The sequence below is a fragment of the Rhinolophus ferrumequinum genome, chromosome 9 (assembly GCF_004115265.2).
Source record: "Rhinolophus ferrumequinum isolate MPI-CBG mRhiFer1 chromosome 9, mRhiFer1_v1.p, whole genome shotgun sequence".
NCBI lineage: Eukaryota > Metazoa > Chordata > Mammalia > Chiroptera > Rhinolophidae > Rhinolophus > Rhinolophus ferrumequinum.
Window position 1 is genome coordinate 86,553,385 of NC_046292.1, and position 16,584 is coordinate 86,569,968.

General features: G+C 35.5%; 1 protein-coding gene across 1 annotated transcript in view; it reads left to right on the forward strand.

Moving 5' to 3' along the window:
- Nucleotides 1-684: 684 nt before the first annotated feature.
- The window catches only part of CAGE1 (cancer antigen 1), a 35,569-nt gene continuing 19,669 nt past the window's right edge, over nt 685-16,584 (forward strand). Inside the window, exons 1-5 of the mRNA XM_033114757.1 lie at nt 685-823; nt 7,478-8,001; nt 10,119-11,168; nt 13,174-13,320; nt 15,252-15,362. Coding sequence (XP_032970648.1) covers nt 7,840-8,001; nt 10,119-11,168; nt 13,174-13,320; nt 15,252-15,362 — 1,470 coding nt within the window. The 5' untranslated portion in view covers nt 685-823; nt 7,478-7,839. The remainder of the gene's footprint in view (nt 824-7,477; nt 8,002-10,118; nt 11,169-13,173; nt 13,321-15,251; nt 15,363-16,584) is intronic.

Consider the following 16,584-nt stretch of genomic DNA (forward strand, 5'->3'; position numbering starts at 1 on the left):
TTTGTGTTTCCTGCCGCAGAAGGACGCGCCAGCCAGCCCACAGATTGTTTGGCCTGGGGGCTCACACCCACAGAATTTCCCAAATCTGGCAGAGAGACTTCGAAGCCCCTAGGCCGCGCCCGCGGGGAGCGCGGGAGCCCCGCAGGCTTCCCCGCCGACATTGGCTGGCGCGGGCGGGCGGACGTCACACTGGGACGTTCCAGCGCGCCTGCATCCCAGCTGCGAGTTTTTAAGAGCCATCCGTGGAAAAGGTTGAAAAGTGTTCTCCCTCCCACAAAACCTATTGCGCGGGGAGGAAGCACGAAATCCTTATTGTGGATCCACGAAACTGCATGGACCCTGGAAGTGAGCACGCTTTTGCGACTTAAAGAGTTTGGTGCATTGTTTTGAGATGAAAATGAGTTAAGTGCTTTTAGAATATTGAAGTTTGTCATACAACTGAAAAGAATTTAAAAACAAAACCTTGGAGTTTTGGCCAGTAACTCCAGGGACACCTCTTTTAACACCCATCTTAAAACAGCTTTAGAGTGTCTCTGGAATATCTCTCGAAACATTTCAATAAATATTTTAAAAATCTAATATAAATCTCGTAAGGGCAGAATGAAAGATGGCAACAGTAAGCCTAACTTAAAAAAATATACAACTGGCAGATGGGGCCGTGTGAACAAAGTTGTAAAAGTGTAGTTGGAAGTTCTGGGTTCACAGGCAAATTTAAGAAATAAGGCCCTTGCGTTTTTTGCATTTGGAAAAGGCAAAACAAGGATTTTTCAGATCCCCATCACCACAACACAGACAGCATTTATGTGTTTGGAAAACGGAGAAGGTAAGCATAAAGTTGGGCCAATCTCCAATCCTGAATAGCCTGCTTAGCTCAGTGGCTTTTTAATATTGAGGATGACATAAATTTGGAAAAAAAAAATTCCTCAGTAAATTATTAATTTAATAATTCAATAAAGTAATCCAGGCAAATGGGTAGTGACTAGATTGAGATGGTTTAATAGAAATAATTCATTGGAGTGCAGGATTTAGTGAATACTCTGGACAACACTGGTCTGTTTGATGTAGGGTGTATGGAAAAACCATAAGTGGACTTCTCAAAGTATGTATAATCAGTAAATACAAACACTGATACCCTTGAAACAATGGTGAAGATTAAAACAGTAAAATGAATAGGTGCTGAATTGTGAGATAGAGATTTAGACTAAAGACCTTGTAGGAACTTTTAAAAAAATAGATGATTGGGTAGGTAAAGAAGTTTTAGGAGAGAGAAGCACTTGCCAGGGCAGACTACCGAAAAGGAACACGATCTATTTGCAAAGAAGTGAGGCTGAGCAGGAGTACTGGGTAGGTAATGTGGGTTCAGGCTACGGAAGACCTAGAAAGTCAAGCAGAAGAATTTGAAGTCAGCGTGATTGGACATCCTATCCACCTCGATCCCCCTGACAGACTTGAGGGGTCACAAGAATATGGACCAGTGTGTTGACATAAGGGATGGGAAGAAAGCATGAGTTATAAAAACATTTTTAAAAGAGAAATGGACAGGAATTGGTAACTGAATAGCTCATGGATAATGAGATAGAAGGACGCCAGGTTTTGAAACCCGAGTGCCTGAGAGAATGTGGCATTAGGAGGTGAGGGAAAATTAATTTACATTGTTGGATTTAACTTGATAATGAGGTATTCTAATAGCGATTGTCAAGTAAATAGAAATACAGTGTTGATGGAACCTAATGGTAGGTATCTGGTAATATTTTGTGAATATTTTTTGATTAAGTAACTTAGAGATCCCTTCATCTCCTCAGTACCCACATCTTTTAGGTTAATTATTGGATAGTAGCCACACATATTGATTTGCTTTTGTCCGAATTAGTATTACTACCATACAAAGTTACCATGGTATATTCAGGCTAAAATTTTTTATTTTTCCAATAACTTGACAAATGACATTTTAAAATTTAGGACAGTGAACTTTGCTGCTTTCTTAATGTGAGGAAGGATGGGGGTGGGGGGGGAGTTTTCTGTTTGCATATACTAATAGACATTAAAATTATGTTTTTTAAAGAGACCTTCCATCACTCAACAGTTAGGAGCAAGGACTATCAGAAAGTTTGGTCATCACTTCAGATACAATACTGTACATTTTGAAGTGGATGCTTTTCATAAAAATTAGAAAGCATGGCAGAAGCAGATGCCATGAATTCAGAAGTCTTTCTCAAGACTTAACTCACTCAAATTCTCCCTTCTAAATGGAAGCCAGCAGTACTACTTGAGACTTGCCTCAGGTGTGCAGTACTTAAAAGTTCTGGGAGGTACAGACGTATTTAGCATTCACATTGTTTTCCATATGAAATGTCTTCAAAATTACTAGGAACAATGAAAGAATCTCTAACGGAAGCATAGAAGACGGGAACACAGGGTCTGGTTTTCCCAGTTCCACTAGTATACAAAGAAGGGTGAGAATTTTACATACAGAGAGTATTAAAACTGACCCTTCCTAGTCTCTTCGTGAAGTCCCATGAGTACAGCCAGGGGACATTGCCGCAACAACTCAGTCACAGAGTCAGGACAAGAACCCAAGGAGCCTGACATCTGGTCTAGAGCATTTTCCACTATGTCAGCATGCAAATGATTCACATGTTCATAATGACATTGACAGTGCCATGTAAATGACTTCCTGTCTGCATGAAAATTCCTAGTGCTGTTTGTCACAAAATAAAAGAGATTTTTATGTCCCAGGATCTTCATGAATGTCATTCTAAATATTTGACAATTATTAAGCAAGAGTGTAGGGAAATAATAGGAATCTATTAGGTTTGCCACATAAAATTACCTTTTTGTAGTTCAAAACCAGACAAATATTGACAATTCATGTGGTTCAGCCCATAAATTCACATAATCTTTCTAAAAGGCTGTTTAATGCTAGGAAATCCAGAGCTTAACTGCACATTTTGTTGTTAATTTTGCCCCAGGAAGTATACAAGTGAGATATTTGCAGAATAATTCACAGCTAACATTGGAAACAACCTAAATTTTCATCAGTAGGGGACTAGTTAAATTATCGTATATATGTACAGTGGATATGTAAACCTTAAATATGATAATACAGATACATATTTGTTGACCTGGAAATATGGTCACATTGCTTCTCACTAGGCAGAAGACTTTTGAGTGTTTTTCACTTTCTTTTTTAAACAATGTTCAAGATTCATTTTTATAATTATAAAAAACTTTTCATTTTGAAAAAATATTTTGGTCATAGTATTATGAGGTTAATCAGGGCCCAAGATACTATGTACTGAATTATAAAGAATGAATGTCTTAAATTATTTACGTAAGGAGGTCCTCCCTCTTGGATTTCACTGACCATTTTATTCTTTATAAAAAATTTATAGACCTAAGAAACAAAAGGCATATTTCAGTTAAACACAGTAATGTTATAGAAGACTAGAGTTAGAAGTGATCTCTGAAATTTGATGATTAGTGGAGTCAGAAGTCTGTCTAAACATCAATGCATGTGAATAGTGCTATTTTATTTTTCAAGTATATTATTCTTGATGCTTTAAAATCTAATTAGGAGAGGAATGGTCTGAATTAGCAACAAGTCTAAAAGACAGATTGCTATAAAATATAATTCAGTTCTTACTGTACTTCAGATACATTCAATAAGTGGAACAATGCTATAAAAAGCATATTGAATAGAGGTTTGTAACCAGCTGACTTTACTGAGAGATATGAACTTTTTTAGAGTATCATTTAGGTCCACATATTTGGTATACTACTCATGATTAAACCAATGTTTTCTTTAAACATCTAAAATATTTTTCTTACTGTCTTATTTATACTATTAATTTACTTAATAAGCCCTTTCATCTTAGATTACATGAAGTTAACTTTGAGAATAAACCCTACATGAATTTTTATATATTTATATTTATAAGAATTAGATTTCACCCCATTACTAGAATCCTGTTTCATATATCTTCAATGTTAAAAGATGAATAACAACTACCCTAATGTTGTATAGAGCAGATTTAACGAACATCAAAGAATTGTCAGTAAGAGATACGTAGGTTATCACATACCCCTATGTTTATAGGAACATGATTTGACTTACCAAAAAAACCAGAATATTAAAATAGCAAGACACTTATTTAATAAGGGAAAGTCAGATATACAGTGGGGAGAGATAGCAGGAAGCACATTCTACCCATGCAACAAAAAATACTAATAAAAATTGCATAGCAATGTACATACACCTTTACAAGAGGCTTATGATGTTTGTTTGAGGAATTAATATTAATGTCCATTTGATTATAAATACAGAATGAAGTAAAGAATATAAAAAGGGAAAATGAGTCCAAACTGACACTTTCCAAAGAAATTTATAGCACACTAGATGATCTGTTAGGTGGTGAGTATCTACCTCTTTGTTAGCAACATACAGAGAAACTGAGACTTTTTTTATATCTTGTGATGATGATGATGATGATGATGATGGCCACGTACTGTGATAAGCATTTTATACACATTATTACTTTTAAGCCACAAACAATCCCATGAAATAGAGCTTTTTTTCCTTTGTAAACAAGGGCTATTTTAACCTCCATTTTAAAGATGAAAAAAGTGAGGCTCGGAGTAACAAGAACTAGAAACTATAATCAACACATTTGACTATATTAAAATAAAATAAAAACTTCTGTGATCAAATTATAATCAACAAAGTAAAAAAACAAGCCACAATCTAAGATACATATCACGTATTAACAAAGGATTAGTATCCAAAATAAAGAACTCCAATAAGAAAAAGATACATATAACACAATAGAAAAACACATATATGTATTAGTTTGCTAGAGCTGCTGTGAAGAAATACCATACACTGGGTGGCTTCAACAATTCAAATTTATATTCTCACAGTTTTTGAGGCTGGAAGTCCAAGATCAAGGTGCCCTCAGAGTTGACTGGTTTCTCCTGAGGCCTCTCACATGCTGCCGTCTTGTGTCCACGTGGCTGTTTCTCTGCCTCCTTGGTGTCTCTTCTTCCTGTAAGGACACCAGTCATAGTGCATTGGGCCTGACCCTTACGATCTCATCTAACCTTAATTGCCTCCTGAAAGGCCCTATCTCCAACTACAGTCACGTTTCAAGATACTGGGGGTTAAGCCTTCAACTTGTGAATTTTGAGGAAACACAATTCAATCCATAATAGTGTCTAAGAGGCAGAAAAGAAAAGGAAACCTGCCAGACCATTAAATACCTGAAAGGATGTACATTAAAAATACCACAAAATGCCATTTCATATATAGCAGTTTGATGTGTTGGAGGGATGTAGAGCAAAGGAACTCTTATGCCTCTGGTATTAGTATAAATTGGTATAATCACTTTGGAGGTATCTAGTCAATCATTTTGCAGTATCTAGTCAAGTTAAAGATAATGTATTTTCTATAACCCAGGACTACACTTATAGATATGTACCCAGAGCCTAGATAAAAATTCTTTTTTTAAGAAAACTTACATGAAGTATTTTATTGTATGCAGCCTACAGTGTCCAGCTTTTGCATGTGGTCATAGAAGTTGGGAATACAAGCGTGTAGACGATCTTAGCCTTGGTCTCTTAATGACACATCTTTGCTCTTGGCGATCTTTCCTAATTCTATTGCTGCTCTTCAAGACTCAGCTTTCTTTTGATTTCATGGCTTCAGTCTCCGTTTGAATTGATGTCTGAACCAAGATAAGCAAAATCTTTAACAGCAATTCCGACATCTTCATTGTCTATGTTAAAGTTGTGTATTTCTTCATGATTTTTGTCTTCTCAATGTTCAAGTGCAGTTTTTTGGCACTTCTTTCACTTTCATCAGAAGTCATTTCAAATCATTACTACTTTCTGCCAGTGAGATGGCGTCTCTGCATATCTTAATTTATTAATATTTCTCCTTCCTCTGAGTCTAATTTTTCATTTATGTTCTGTATATAGATTAAACAGAGAGATAAAATTGTACATGTATATGTTTATACAGAGGGTGCCAAAAAATGTATACACATTTTAAGGAAAAAAAACTATTAAAACTGTAATACTCAATATACACTGGTAACAAAAGATGAATACAAGTCATGCATATACATTTTTTGGCACCCCCAGTATATACACGTATATATATACATAATGATGCTATATACATAACATTTTGAAACAGAACAATAGTGTGTATCCACAATTTGCCCAGGGTGCTGCGGGATATTTTGGAATTTGAAGGAAACAGTGGTACTGGATGTCTGTTGGATCCCCACACACTACTAGCTTGAGATAGTTCACTATTTCAATATAAAATCATACTACAATCCTTTCTATAACATCTTATTTGCAAAGCTGGGGTTTGGGATGATGCTGTGATAAAAAGCAAGTTGAACAGGAAGTGAGGGTTGGCTTTGCCCAATCTGACTCCAAGGTTTGAGACATGCAGTGCCCAACAGTACATTCAAGTAGTAAGTTTAGTTAAGAATGTAATAAGATGTGATATTTTTCTTTCAGTTTACATATGTGTATTTTGAAACAGTTATTAAGTGGGTAGGACAAATACTTGTTAAGTTGTTTGAGCTTAACTACTTAATAAATGGAACTGTTAGGTACTTCTTTTGGTCTAGGGGTTCTGTGAAAATATTACTGAGACGTTAAGGTGTCACAGAATGAGAAAGTCTGGGAACTTAATATATATTATTTAGAGTACATAAATGAGTAGTAAAAGTAGAAAAATATGGATGGGAAGAATACATACATACCAGCTTCAGTAATCGTGGTTATCTCTGGGGAGGGAGAAAGAAAGGAATTTAGATAGAAGGGACGGGTCATTAATTTTGCAGTACTATTTCTTTCTATTTTGCCTTATTTGCTTCTGATTTTTAAAAATATATTAAATCTGGGTAATTTGTCATATTGAAAAACTGTGTATAGCATACCATTTAGAAGTAGTATCCTGGAATCTTACCAGCTCTCTGACGTTAGGCAAGTGACATAACATCTCTTATGTCTTAGTTTCCTTATCTGTAAAACAAGGATAATAACAGTACTGACCTTATGGGATTGTTATAAGATCAAACAACTTTATGTGTATTTGATATTATACTATTCACGGTGCTTTTGTATTCTTTTGAAACATTTTATAATTAAAACATTTTAAAATTACAGTACAACAAAAGAGGTTTGAAGATATCTTCCACTTTATTGTGATGGTATTTGACCAGAATGATATATAACACGCTTTTTGTAGCAGTCATTTGAGAACAACTTTCCCTCCTGTTAAAAATTATTTTGTTTTGTTTGCTAGCACAAAGCCATGCCAAAAATCTACTCAGTACAAAAGGTTGAACTATATATGTAATTCTTAAAAGGCTCAAAAAGTATATTTCATAAATGTTAATGAACTGTTGACATAAATCTACGGTCAGCTAATTGTTATTTCTGTCTTTCTCTTTCTACCGAGATGTCAGCAATGGAGATCACTCCCAGGATGTACTAACTCAGCCAGCTGACACCAGCATTTCTTCCTTCAGACAATTTGAACCCATTCTCAAATTTCATGGGACAAAAGCATTTAATGATGAAACAATAACATTTCAAAGCCTGACAGGTGGCTTACCTTATACAGAGAAGACAGAATTGGAAAGTCATGTATATAATTATGCAAAAGACAACGATATAAAGGAAGATTCATTTAAGGAAGAAAATCCAGTGGGAAATAGCATTTCCACAAATAAAGACTGACTTGCTCATGAATGTGTCAGGCAGCCTCTGAGAAGCCTGCCTCTAATCTGCTGCAGTGGAGAGACACTGCAATTCGCGGAAATGTCACTGGCTAAAAATACTGCTGAGGAATCTGCCCTCAACTTGAGTGAACCTCACAGCCGCCTGTGTAAGGAATGTGTACACAGTGATGTTGAAAACCCATTTTATACAGACAAAAACTTTAACCTGCTTGATCTGAGAGCTAATTATAGAACAAAGGAGGTAAGATTTTTAATGGTCAGTAGAATATTGAAGGATGTGTTTTTTTTAAAAGTATATAATCTAGGACTTTCCCAAATAGTGATAAATCATCTAATCAGTACAAGGGACATTGCTTCTCTGGGGAAAATACCTTCCCAGATCTTGAACCATTTAGAAACAAATTTTTCTTTAAAAAATTCACGTCTATACTTGGAAATTAGCTCTACCCAATGATAAGTGCTTCGAGGATCAAGGCTCTGTCTTCCTCCTTTTGTGCACCCTACCATCTGCATGGTGCCTTGACTAAAATGTGCTTTTACATTTGGGGAGTCAAATTGATTGGAACTCAGACTTTACATTAAGATAAAGTTTACGAAGAGAAAGAAGTACAGAGGTATTTATTAAATTATTTGACAAGGAAAGCTTAAGATTTTTCTATTATGTGGGATTTCTATTGACAAGGAAAAATTACTTTTTAGCAAAGTGAAAACATTAATTTGCCTTTTGATTTATTGATTCTGGGCATGCATGTAACATCCTAATAGCACTGAACATGCCAGCAATATCAATTCTATGTGCTCTAAACAAAAACGTAAAAATGTTAGGAATTGGTGTGGGCAAATAGATATAATTTAAAAGTAGCATAAATAATACCTTTTCATCATAAGTTTGATGAGAAAATCTTTGACTGTTATATTTCATTTGCAAGTATGACCAATTTTTTTTTTGTTGTTGTTGTTGTTGTTTATTTATTTGGAAGGAGCATTTAAAAAAGAACTTTATTTCCCTTTTCCCTATGTTGATTTCTGGAAAATGACATTTTAAAAATCTGTTTAATTAGGATTTCCCAAAATTGTTCCTTTTCATTTCCACTGCGTTTAGTCATTCAGTCATTTAGTCAATAAACACTTTCAGGCATCTGTTATAAGCTAGGCCCTGCATTATGTGTTGGTTATGTAATGGTTAAAAAGAAACAACAAAAAGATGTGGTTTTTATTGTGAAAATAACATCCAAGTAGAGGAGACAGACATTAAACAAATAATTACACAAATAAAGGTAAATTTTCAATTATGGTAAGTGCCCTGAATACAAGTCACAGAAAATTGTATAATGTTATATAAAATTACATATAAACGTGCAGTTGTGATAAGTGCTGGAGTAAAAGTAAGATGGGAGTCTTACTGCCCTGGTCAAGGAGTTTGGAGAAGGCTTCCTGATGTAGTGGGAATTGAGCCGAGCTCTGAAAGATAGTTGGAGTTAATACGGTAACAGCATGGGAGAGATTCCATGTAGAAGTAACACGTGCAGAAACCCTGTGGCATCCACCTGAACGAAGCCCAGTGTTGCTGGGTTGGAGGGAGCTAGAGGGATGTAGTAGATGAGGATGGAGAGGTAGCACGGGGCAGGTATCAAGATCAGACAGCAGTACCATATGGGCCTCAGTAAGGATAGTTGTCTTTACCCCAGAAGTATGAGGAAACTTTAAAATACAGAGGTCTAATATCTAAATTCTAGAAAGTTATGCAACCCACTCCTACACAGATACCTTTTACTGGATTCTTATGTCATATTCATTTCAGTGTTTTTTTTACTACAACTTACTGTCTTTTTTATATCCCCCAAAACCTGTATTGTGGGCAGCAAATCAATCTCAACTACGAGACACGTTCATCTGGCATTCTAACATTCACAGGAGTCATAGCACAGGGAGGTAACGGTTCAATGAGGAATAGAAAAAAATCTGTATTCAAAAGAGGCCTCACGGACTGCAGAGTAATTGATAACTTTGTTTTAATTTGTGTGAAGTCAAATGAAGTATCTCCCATGTGTTCAGAAAAGTTTGCATCATAGAAAATGGTGAGAGTATCAAAGTTTAATTTTTCTTTTGTATAAGTAAATGTGATACATATCTTTATCATATATCTGTCGTTTGTGCTCTACTATGCTGTTAGGTGCTACGCATTTCACAATTAATACTTAAGTACTCGTATTTTTGTTAAGTGGGCATTATTATTGGAAATAGATATTATAGTTGTTACTTTATAGCCCAAACTAGGGATCTACAGTTCAAGGCCAGCTCTGATTTCAAAGTTCAGGATAATTCTACTCTTTCATACTTATTTACTTTAATTTACAGATTACAGTTTCTTCAAAAGGAATACAGAATTCTGGGGAGATGTCAGGCAGTCACCAAAAGGAAGTCACAGTGGATGGCATGGAGACTTCAGGCATTGCCACAGCTTGTTTTTCTGAAGACATTTTTTCGAGTGGTGGAGCCTCCCAGGAGGATTGCAAGACACCTGACATAGAGCAAAGCTTGGAAAGCTTACAACCTCTGGAGAAGGATATGGTTTTAAATGAAGTCTTGTGGAAATTAAAACATGCTAACAAAAAGCAGCAAACTCTGATCCAGAAGCTGCAGTGCAGTAACATTTATTTAAAGAAGAGGGTTGAGGAACTCCAGATGAAGCCTACCAGACAGCAAGTGTTCGTTGACATCCTAAACAAGCTACAGGAGACTGCCGAGGCATTAATTGAAGACAAATACCGAGTAATGCTGGAGAAGAATGATGCTGACAAGACCTTGCAGAATTTGCATGACATTTTAACTGACACCCAAAAGCATCTTCAGAAGTCTAGGAATGAAAAGGAGACCTTACAAGCAGAGCTTAAGAGGATCAAGAGCAATTATGTTTGTTTACAGGAAGGGTTCATAACTGAAATGAAACAAAAAAATACAGCTGTGAGTCAGTGCATAGAGATGGGCAAAGCCTTAAGCAAGAAAGAAGAAGAGGTAGAGAGGCTGCAGCAACTCCAAGGAGAATTGGAAAAGGTCAACACTTCTGCTTTGAACTTGTTGAAAAGGGAAAAAGAAGCCCAAGAGCAAGAGTTCCAGTCTTTACAGGAAGAATTTCAGAAACGTGAAAATGAAAACCTGGAAGAAAGACAGAAACTGAAATCTAGACTTGAGCAATTGGTAGCACAAGTAGAAAATTTGCAATTCACATCTGAAAGTGAAAGGGCTCAGAATACACAACTTCAGCAGCAGATCATTGAAGCAAAGAATGAAAATGCAAAACTTCAGCAGCAGGTTGCCAGGAGTGAGGAGCAAAATTATGTCCCGAAATTTGAGATAGCTCCGTTAAAGGAGCACTTAGAGGAAGTAATGGAGTCAGCTATCACAAAGGTATTATCACAAGTTCAGTCTCTAATGCAGAATTTCAGGAGTTTCTGACAGGCCGGGGGTGCATATTTAGGCATAACACTTACACAAATTTGTTTGCAGAAAGAATAATTAACCAAAACAGAGAGAGAAAATGGAAAATGCACCATAGTTTTGGAGAAGATTCTTTGGTTCTTGGATACTTCCATTGAAGAACAGCCATTTCTGGCCCCTTTTGATTATTTTAGTAGAAGTGAAAATTTACATGGGAATTTTGTGGGGACCTCTGACCAATCATCTGAAGCACTCTTTGAGAAAGGATATTTCTAAGTGGGGATCTCAATCTTTTCATACCACATCTGCCTATTCAACAATAAAAATGAATAATAAAATTGCATATTTGGTTTACAAGGTAAAACAAACCTATATTATATCACATAATAATTTGTAAAATTATAGACATTTTTATTGAGATAAAATTGATATAAAACATATTAGTTTCAGGTGTGCAACATAATGATTCGATATTTGTATATGTTACAAAATGATCACCACAATAAGTCTAGTTAATATCGGTTAAAAACAGCGCGAGAGCCTCATATCAGTATTTTTGGAAAGGCTGTAATTTGGTATTCTCTGTAGTTCAGATGACTTTTTTGGCAGACAACCTGGTAGTGATAATTTTCACAAGCCAGGACACATCTATTTCAGTTGTGTAGGTCTACCTTAAAATACTTATGATACAATCTTATTCTATTTGGAAAGAAAGCTAATCTGAGCTAGAAAAATGTATAAATTTACTTTTGTATTTGTTATAATAATTTGATCTGAGCTGAAATTTTGCCTTGAAGATGTCCTTAGTGGACTCTTTAATGAATCTGTAATTGGTACATGTAAGTATTGTTTGCAACTAAATAATTCTATTATATTTAGTGATTCTTAAGAAAATATTCTCTATGTTTAAAATTTTTTCTCTGTGATCTTTTTCTCCAGAACAAAGGAAGGATTATCTAAGCCAGTGGTTCCCAAATCTTAGCATTCATCAAGCTGTGAAAATGCTGATTGTTGGGGCCCACCTCAGAGTTTCTGATTCCGTAGGTGTGCGGTGGGGCCCGATAATGTGCATTTCTAACAAACTCTTCATCTCACTGATGCTGCTGGTCCAGGGAGCTCACTTTGAGAACCACTAACCTAAGCAAAGATGACCTTAAATCGAGCTGCTAACCAAATCATGACAAATTTTGAGTTGGTAAACTCTGAATGAATTAGTGTAGCTGTACAGAAGTTTATCACAGTGTATAATATTTTTCTTGAGCTTTCTTTAAAACAAACAGTAAAGTTCTTCGTTCTATCTTGACTAATCGATTTCTCTGATATTCCAAAATCATTCTTACCCTGCTTTTGGTTTTGCTTTTCATTAACTCTAGGTCCATTTTTTCAAATTGTGGTCTGGGAGTATCTGTGAGGTCATAGTATTTTCAAAGTAATATGAAGACATTATTGTATTTTTCACTCTTCATTCTTTCACAAGTATCCAGTGGAGTTTCCAGAAACTATACGACATGTGATGGTGTAATTGTTGTCATGGCTGATACAATGTGTAAAACAAATGTGAGAATCCAGCTGCTTTCTATTGAGCCAGCAAAAAATATTTGCAAAAAATGTTAATAGTGCCACTTTTTTTCACTAATTTTTTGTTTGGAAAATGTGGTAATTTTTAATTAAATTGTTATTTATATTGACACATAATAGATTTATTGTTATTTAAATGAATTAGTAAACAAATATTTTTAAATGTGCTCAGTTGTCATTTCTAATGCAATAAATATTGATAGATATAACCTACATAACCAAAAGGTTGTTGAGGTCCACAATAACTTTTAGGAGTTATAAAGGGGTCCTGGGAATCAAAAAATTTGCAAACCACTGTTCAGCATTTTTAAGAATGATATTTTACCCAGCATTTTACTTAAAAAGTAATCCAGATTCTTTGTCTTTATTGTGACAAATCTGAATTGTGTACACATAGGATGCAAAGATGATACATTCTAATTTGTTCCTGAATTGTTCACCTTGTGAAGGAGAGAACCTGAATCCCCTAAATGTGAAAAATTCTCAGCTGGCCTCCAAAATCTACAATCTTCTGGCTCTGACAGTAGGACTTCTCACATGCCAGGTAATTAAAAAAAAAAAAAAAAAAAAATCATATTTTTTATTGGGGAACAGAAAAATCGAGGTTGGACTAAACCAAAAGAGGCAATGGAAAGTGACAGAATTAAGTTGTAGAAGAAAAAAATGGAAGACAAAACAGGGACCTTTAAACCAACCGGTCAAACCAGTCATCCTTTCCTTACCCCTGCTGCTTCTTCCTATTTGTTTTTCTTCAACACATAATTTCCAGAAGTCTACAGCAAGGGAACATAATAAGAGAAAAAATAAAGACATCAGGTGAAACCCTTCATTACCTGAAACCCACATTTCAGGAAAGGTCTCTGAGAGCAATAGTCTTGTACTCCAGGTCAATCTGCTCTTGCTGATTAGCGATTGTTGACATAAATGAGCTGTTTACCCAAACTAAGATCCAGCCCTTGGGCGCGGGAGGGCGCTCTGGAGCTGTGTATGTTAGTAGAATGAAAAATGAATTTACTGTCGAGTGAGTTCAAATCCTGGCTTCGCCACTTCCCGGTTGTGTGACTTTGCCAAGTACCTTCACCTTTCTCAGCCTTAGTTCCCTCATCTTAAATAGGGGAAATGATACTTGCTGCTGCCCTGGGAGTTACACTACATTTAATGAGAGAACATATTAAAGGATGGGACACTTGATAGTTTCTCAAATTAGCTCTCTCTTCTACTTTCTATTATGGTACATTTCTTTGATCTTAAGTGTATTCATCTGAGCCAAAGTTTGGGGGCATGGATTTGTGATGTTCCTGAAGCAACACAAACCTTATTTCTATTTTGTTCTAGCAAAAATTTGTTAAACACTAGCCTTTATTGAAAGCTAGAAACTGAGCTAAGTGTTTTATGCAGAGATCACAAAGTGGTGGCCCACAGACTGCATCGGCCTAAAGTTTTGTTTTTAAATATTGGAATTTGAATGTGGCACAGACTCTTCTTTGCTGCAAACCTTTTCACCTGACCCTGCCCCTCAAACATTTCACCATATTTGCTTGGTTTTCTCCCATCTTGCTGGAGGCTGCTGTTTTCAGTCTTCTTTGCTGGTTGCTGTTTCTCTACCAGACCGCTCACTGATGGAGTATATAGATCTCCTTAGTAGATCTCATCCCATGTCACACAAATATTATATTTGCTTATTCTGTGTCTCCCACAGCACTAAAATGTAAGCCTTCAAGATGGGAGACTTGGTATGTTGTACACTCTGTACCTAACGCAGGTTGAGCCCGACAGACACTTCAACAACTATTTGCTGATTTCCCAACCTGTCTTTGGAGCCATTTAAGTTTACTGTTCTTGCTTTTCATGGATTATTTCTTATACCATTCTTTGTATTATCAGCTCTTTTTTTTTTAACATGGAAAAACAAACCAGGGTTAGAATAGTTGTGTTTATTATCCAAAGTCTCACTTGTGGTTAAATAGCAGAACTCAGATACAAACCCAGGCAGTCTGACTCCAATGCATGCACTTGTGACCCTTGGATTATATTGGTCAAAGTACCTTCATCTGGGTACCCTGAAAATACCTAGAGTTTCAGAATTGTTGAGCATGTCTGATTGTTCTAGTGTCAGTACAAAATTTTGTCTAAAATTTTAATTCATAAACCGACTAGGCTAAGAGGGAATGCGGGTATGAATGATGAGTGTGTATGGTTATTAGAGATGCGTCTTAACCTCCCAGCGAGTATACTAATCTGTCCCGATAATAATTACATACAAGTTAAATCTATATGAATTCTTTCACACTAACCCTATACTGGATGTCTTATGATGAGTAATTCAAGAGTTGGGTTCAATATTATTTTACTTCCTTTGATTTTGGTCACTTATTTTGAGAGAGTCACTTATTTTGTTTCATTTGTGTTCTGTCCTTCCTCCTTTTAACTTTACTGAAAAAATATTAATCCAGCTTCTCAAATTGTTACCCTTAGGGTACCAACAGTCCTGATGCTGAACATTTCAAAGAGAGTGAGAAAGTGAGTGACACAGTGATACAAAAGTTGAAGAGCTTCTATCTTAAAAGGAAAAATTTAGATGAAGAGGTACTGTATGTATTCTGCATTCTACAAATTGTATCATTTTTAGTGAAAATAGTAGTCAAAGGTAATGTAAAAGTAGAAGGAAAGTCCTAAAATTTGGATTTTTAAAAAAGAATTGTTTTTGTGGACCAGACTAGCCTCACTGTAGCCCTCACTAAGGAGATATATTGTTCAACATTTAACTTATTTTATAGTGGAAGTCTGTATAAGAAAGTTTTGTTTCACTACCCAAAAATTGGTATGATTATTTTTTCACTTTTGCATGTCGTTAGTGATTCCTGAAGAGTAGTATGTTTTGATATTTCTGTAGTGATTTCTAACTTTATCACTTGGAATAATGGATAAACTGGATACAAGGGTAAAGGAAGAGGCTCCTGAAATTTTTTCAGTTGTTCTTTTCTTGGTGCTACAGAGATTGAGGGATAAAAATAAGAGTGAGTTAAATAGGGAAGATGATAACAGTATATTAACTTGTAGAGTTTTTAATCTGAGAATAGAGAAATGACAAATTTATCTGGCTAAAGGTATAGAAACATTCAAATCTGGAATCTTGGATCATTATAACAAATTCGGTCCTGTACTACCAGGAAATTACTTCTCTGAACTGAGGTTGATAGAAAATTTGTTGCAGGTTTCTGGGGAATCTCTTTGTCTCCTAACTAACCTGTAGAGAAAAGGATCAAGAAGTAAACAAACATGCACAGAAATTACTGGCCTCCACTTCTTAAACCAGCCTTCAAACATAAGCCCAGTTGAGGATTGGAGCAGGATGTTACAGAAGTACAATTTCAGATATTTATGTTTTTTTGGTAAATTTCTGTGCAATTACTGAAATATTGGCAGATGAAATAATATGATCTCTGACTTGATTTGGTGAATGGGGGTGGAGGGAGAAAGAAGTGGTTGGGAGTATAAATGATGCAAGATTGACGTGTAAATGTCTAACTATTGTGTTGCTTTGTACACCTGAAACTAATAAAAAATAATACTATTAAATAAATGATACAAGATTGGTCATTAGCTGTTAATAGTTGAAGCTGGGTGATAGTTACATGAGATTTGTTAAAGTTTGTTCTCCATTTTTTTTTAAATAATTGAAATTTTTCATAATAAAAAATATTCTGTCAGCACGCTTTACCTCACTGATACTTGGAGTATGATGAAGGAACAATGAACAAATAAGAAATGATTATAAGTTGCATCTAGAAAAAGTTGGCTAGTTTTT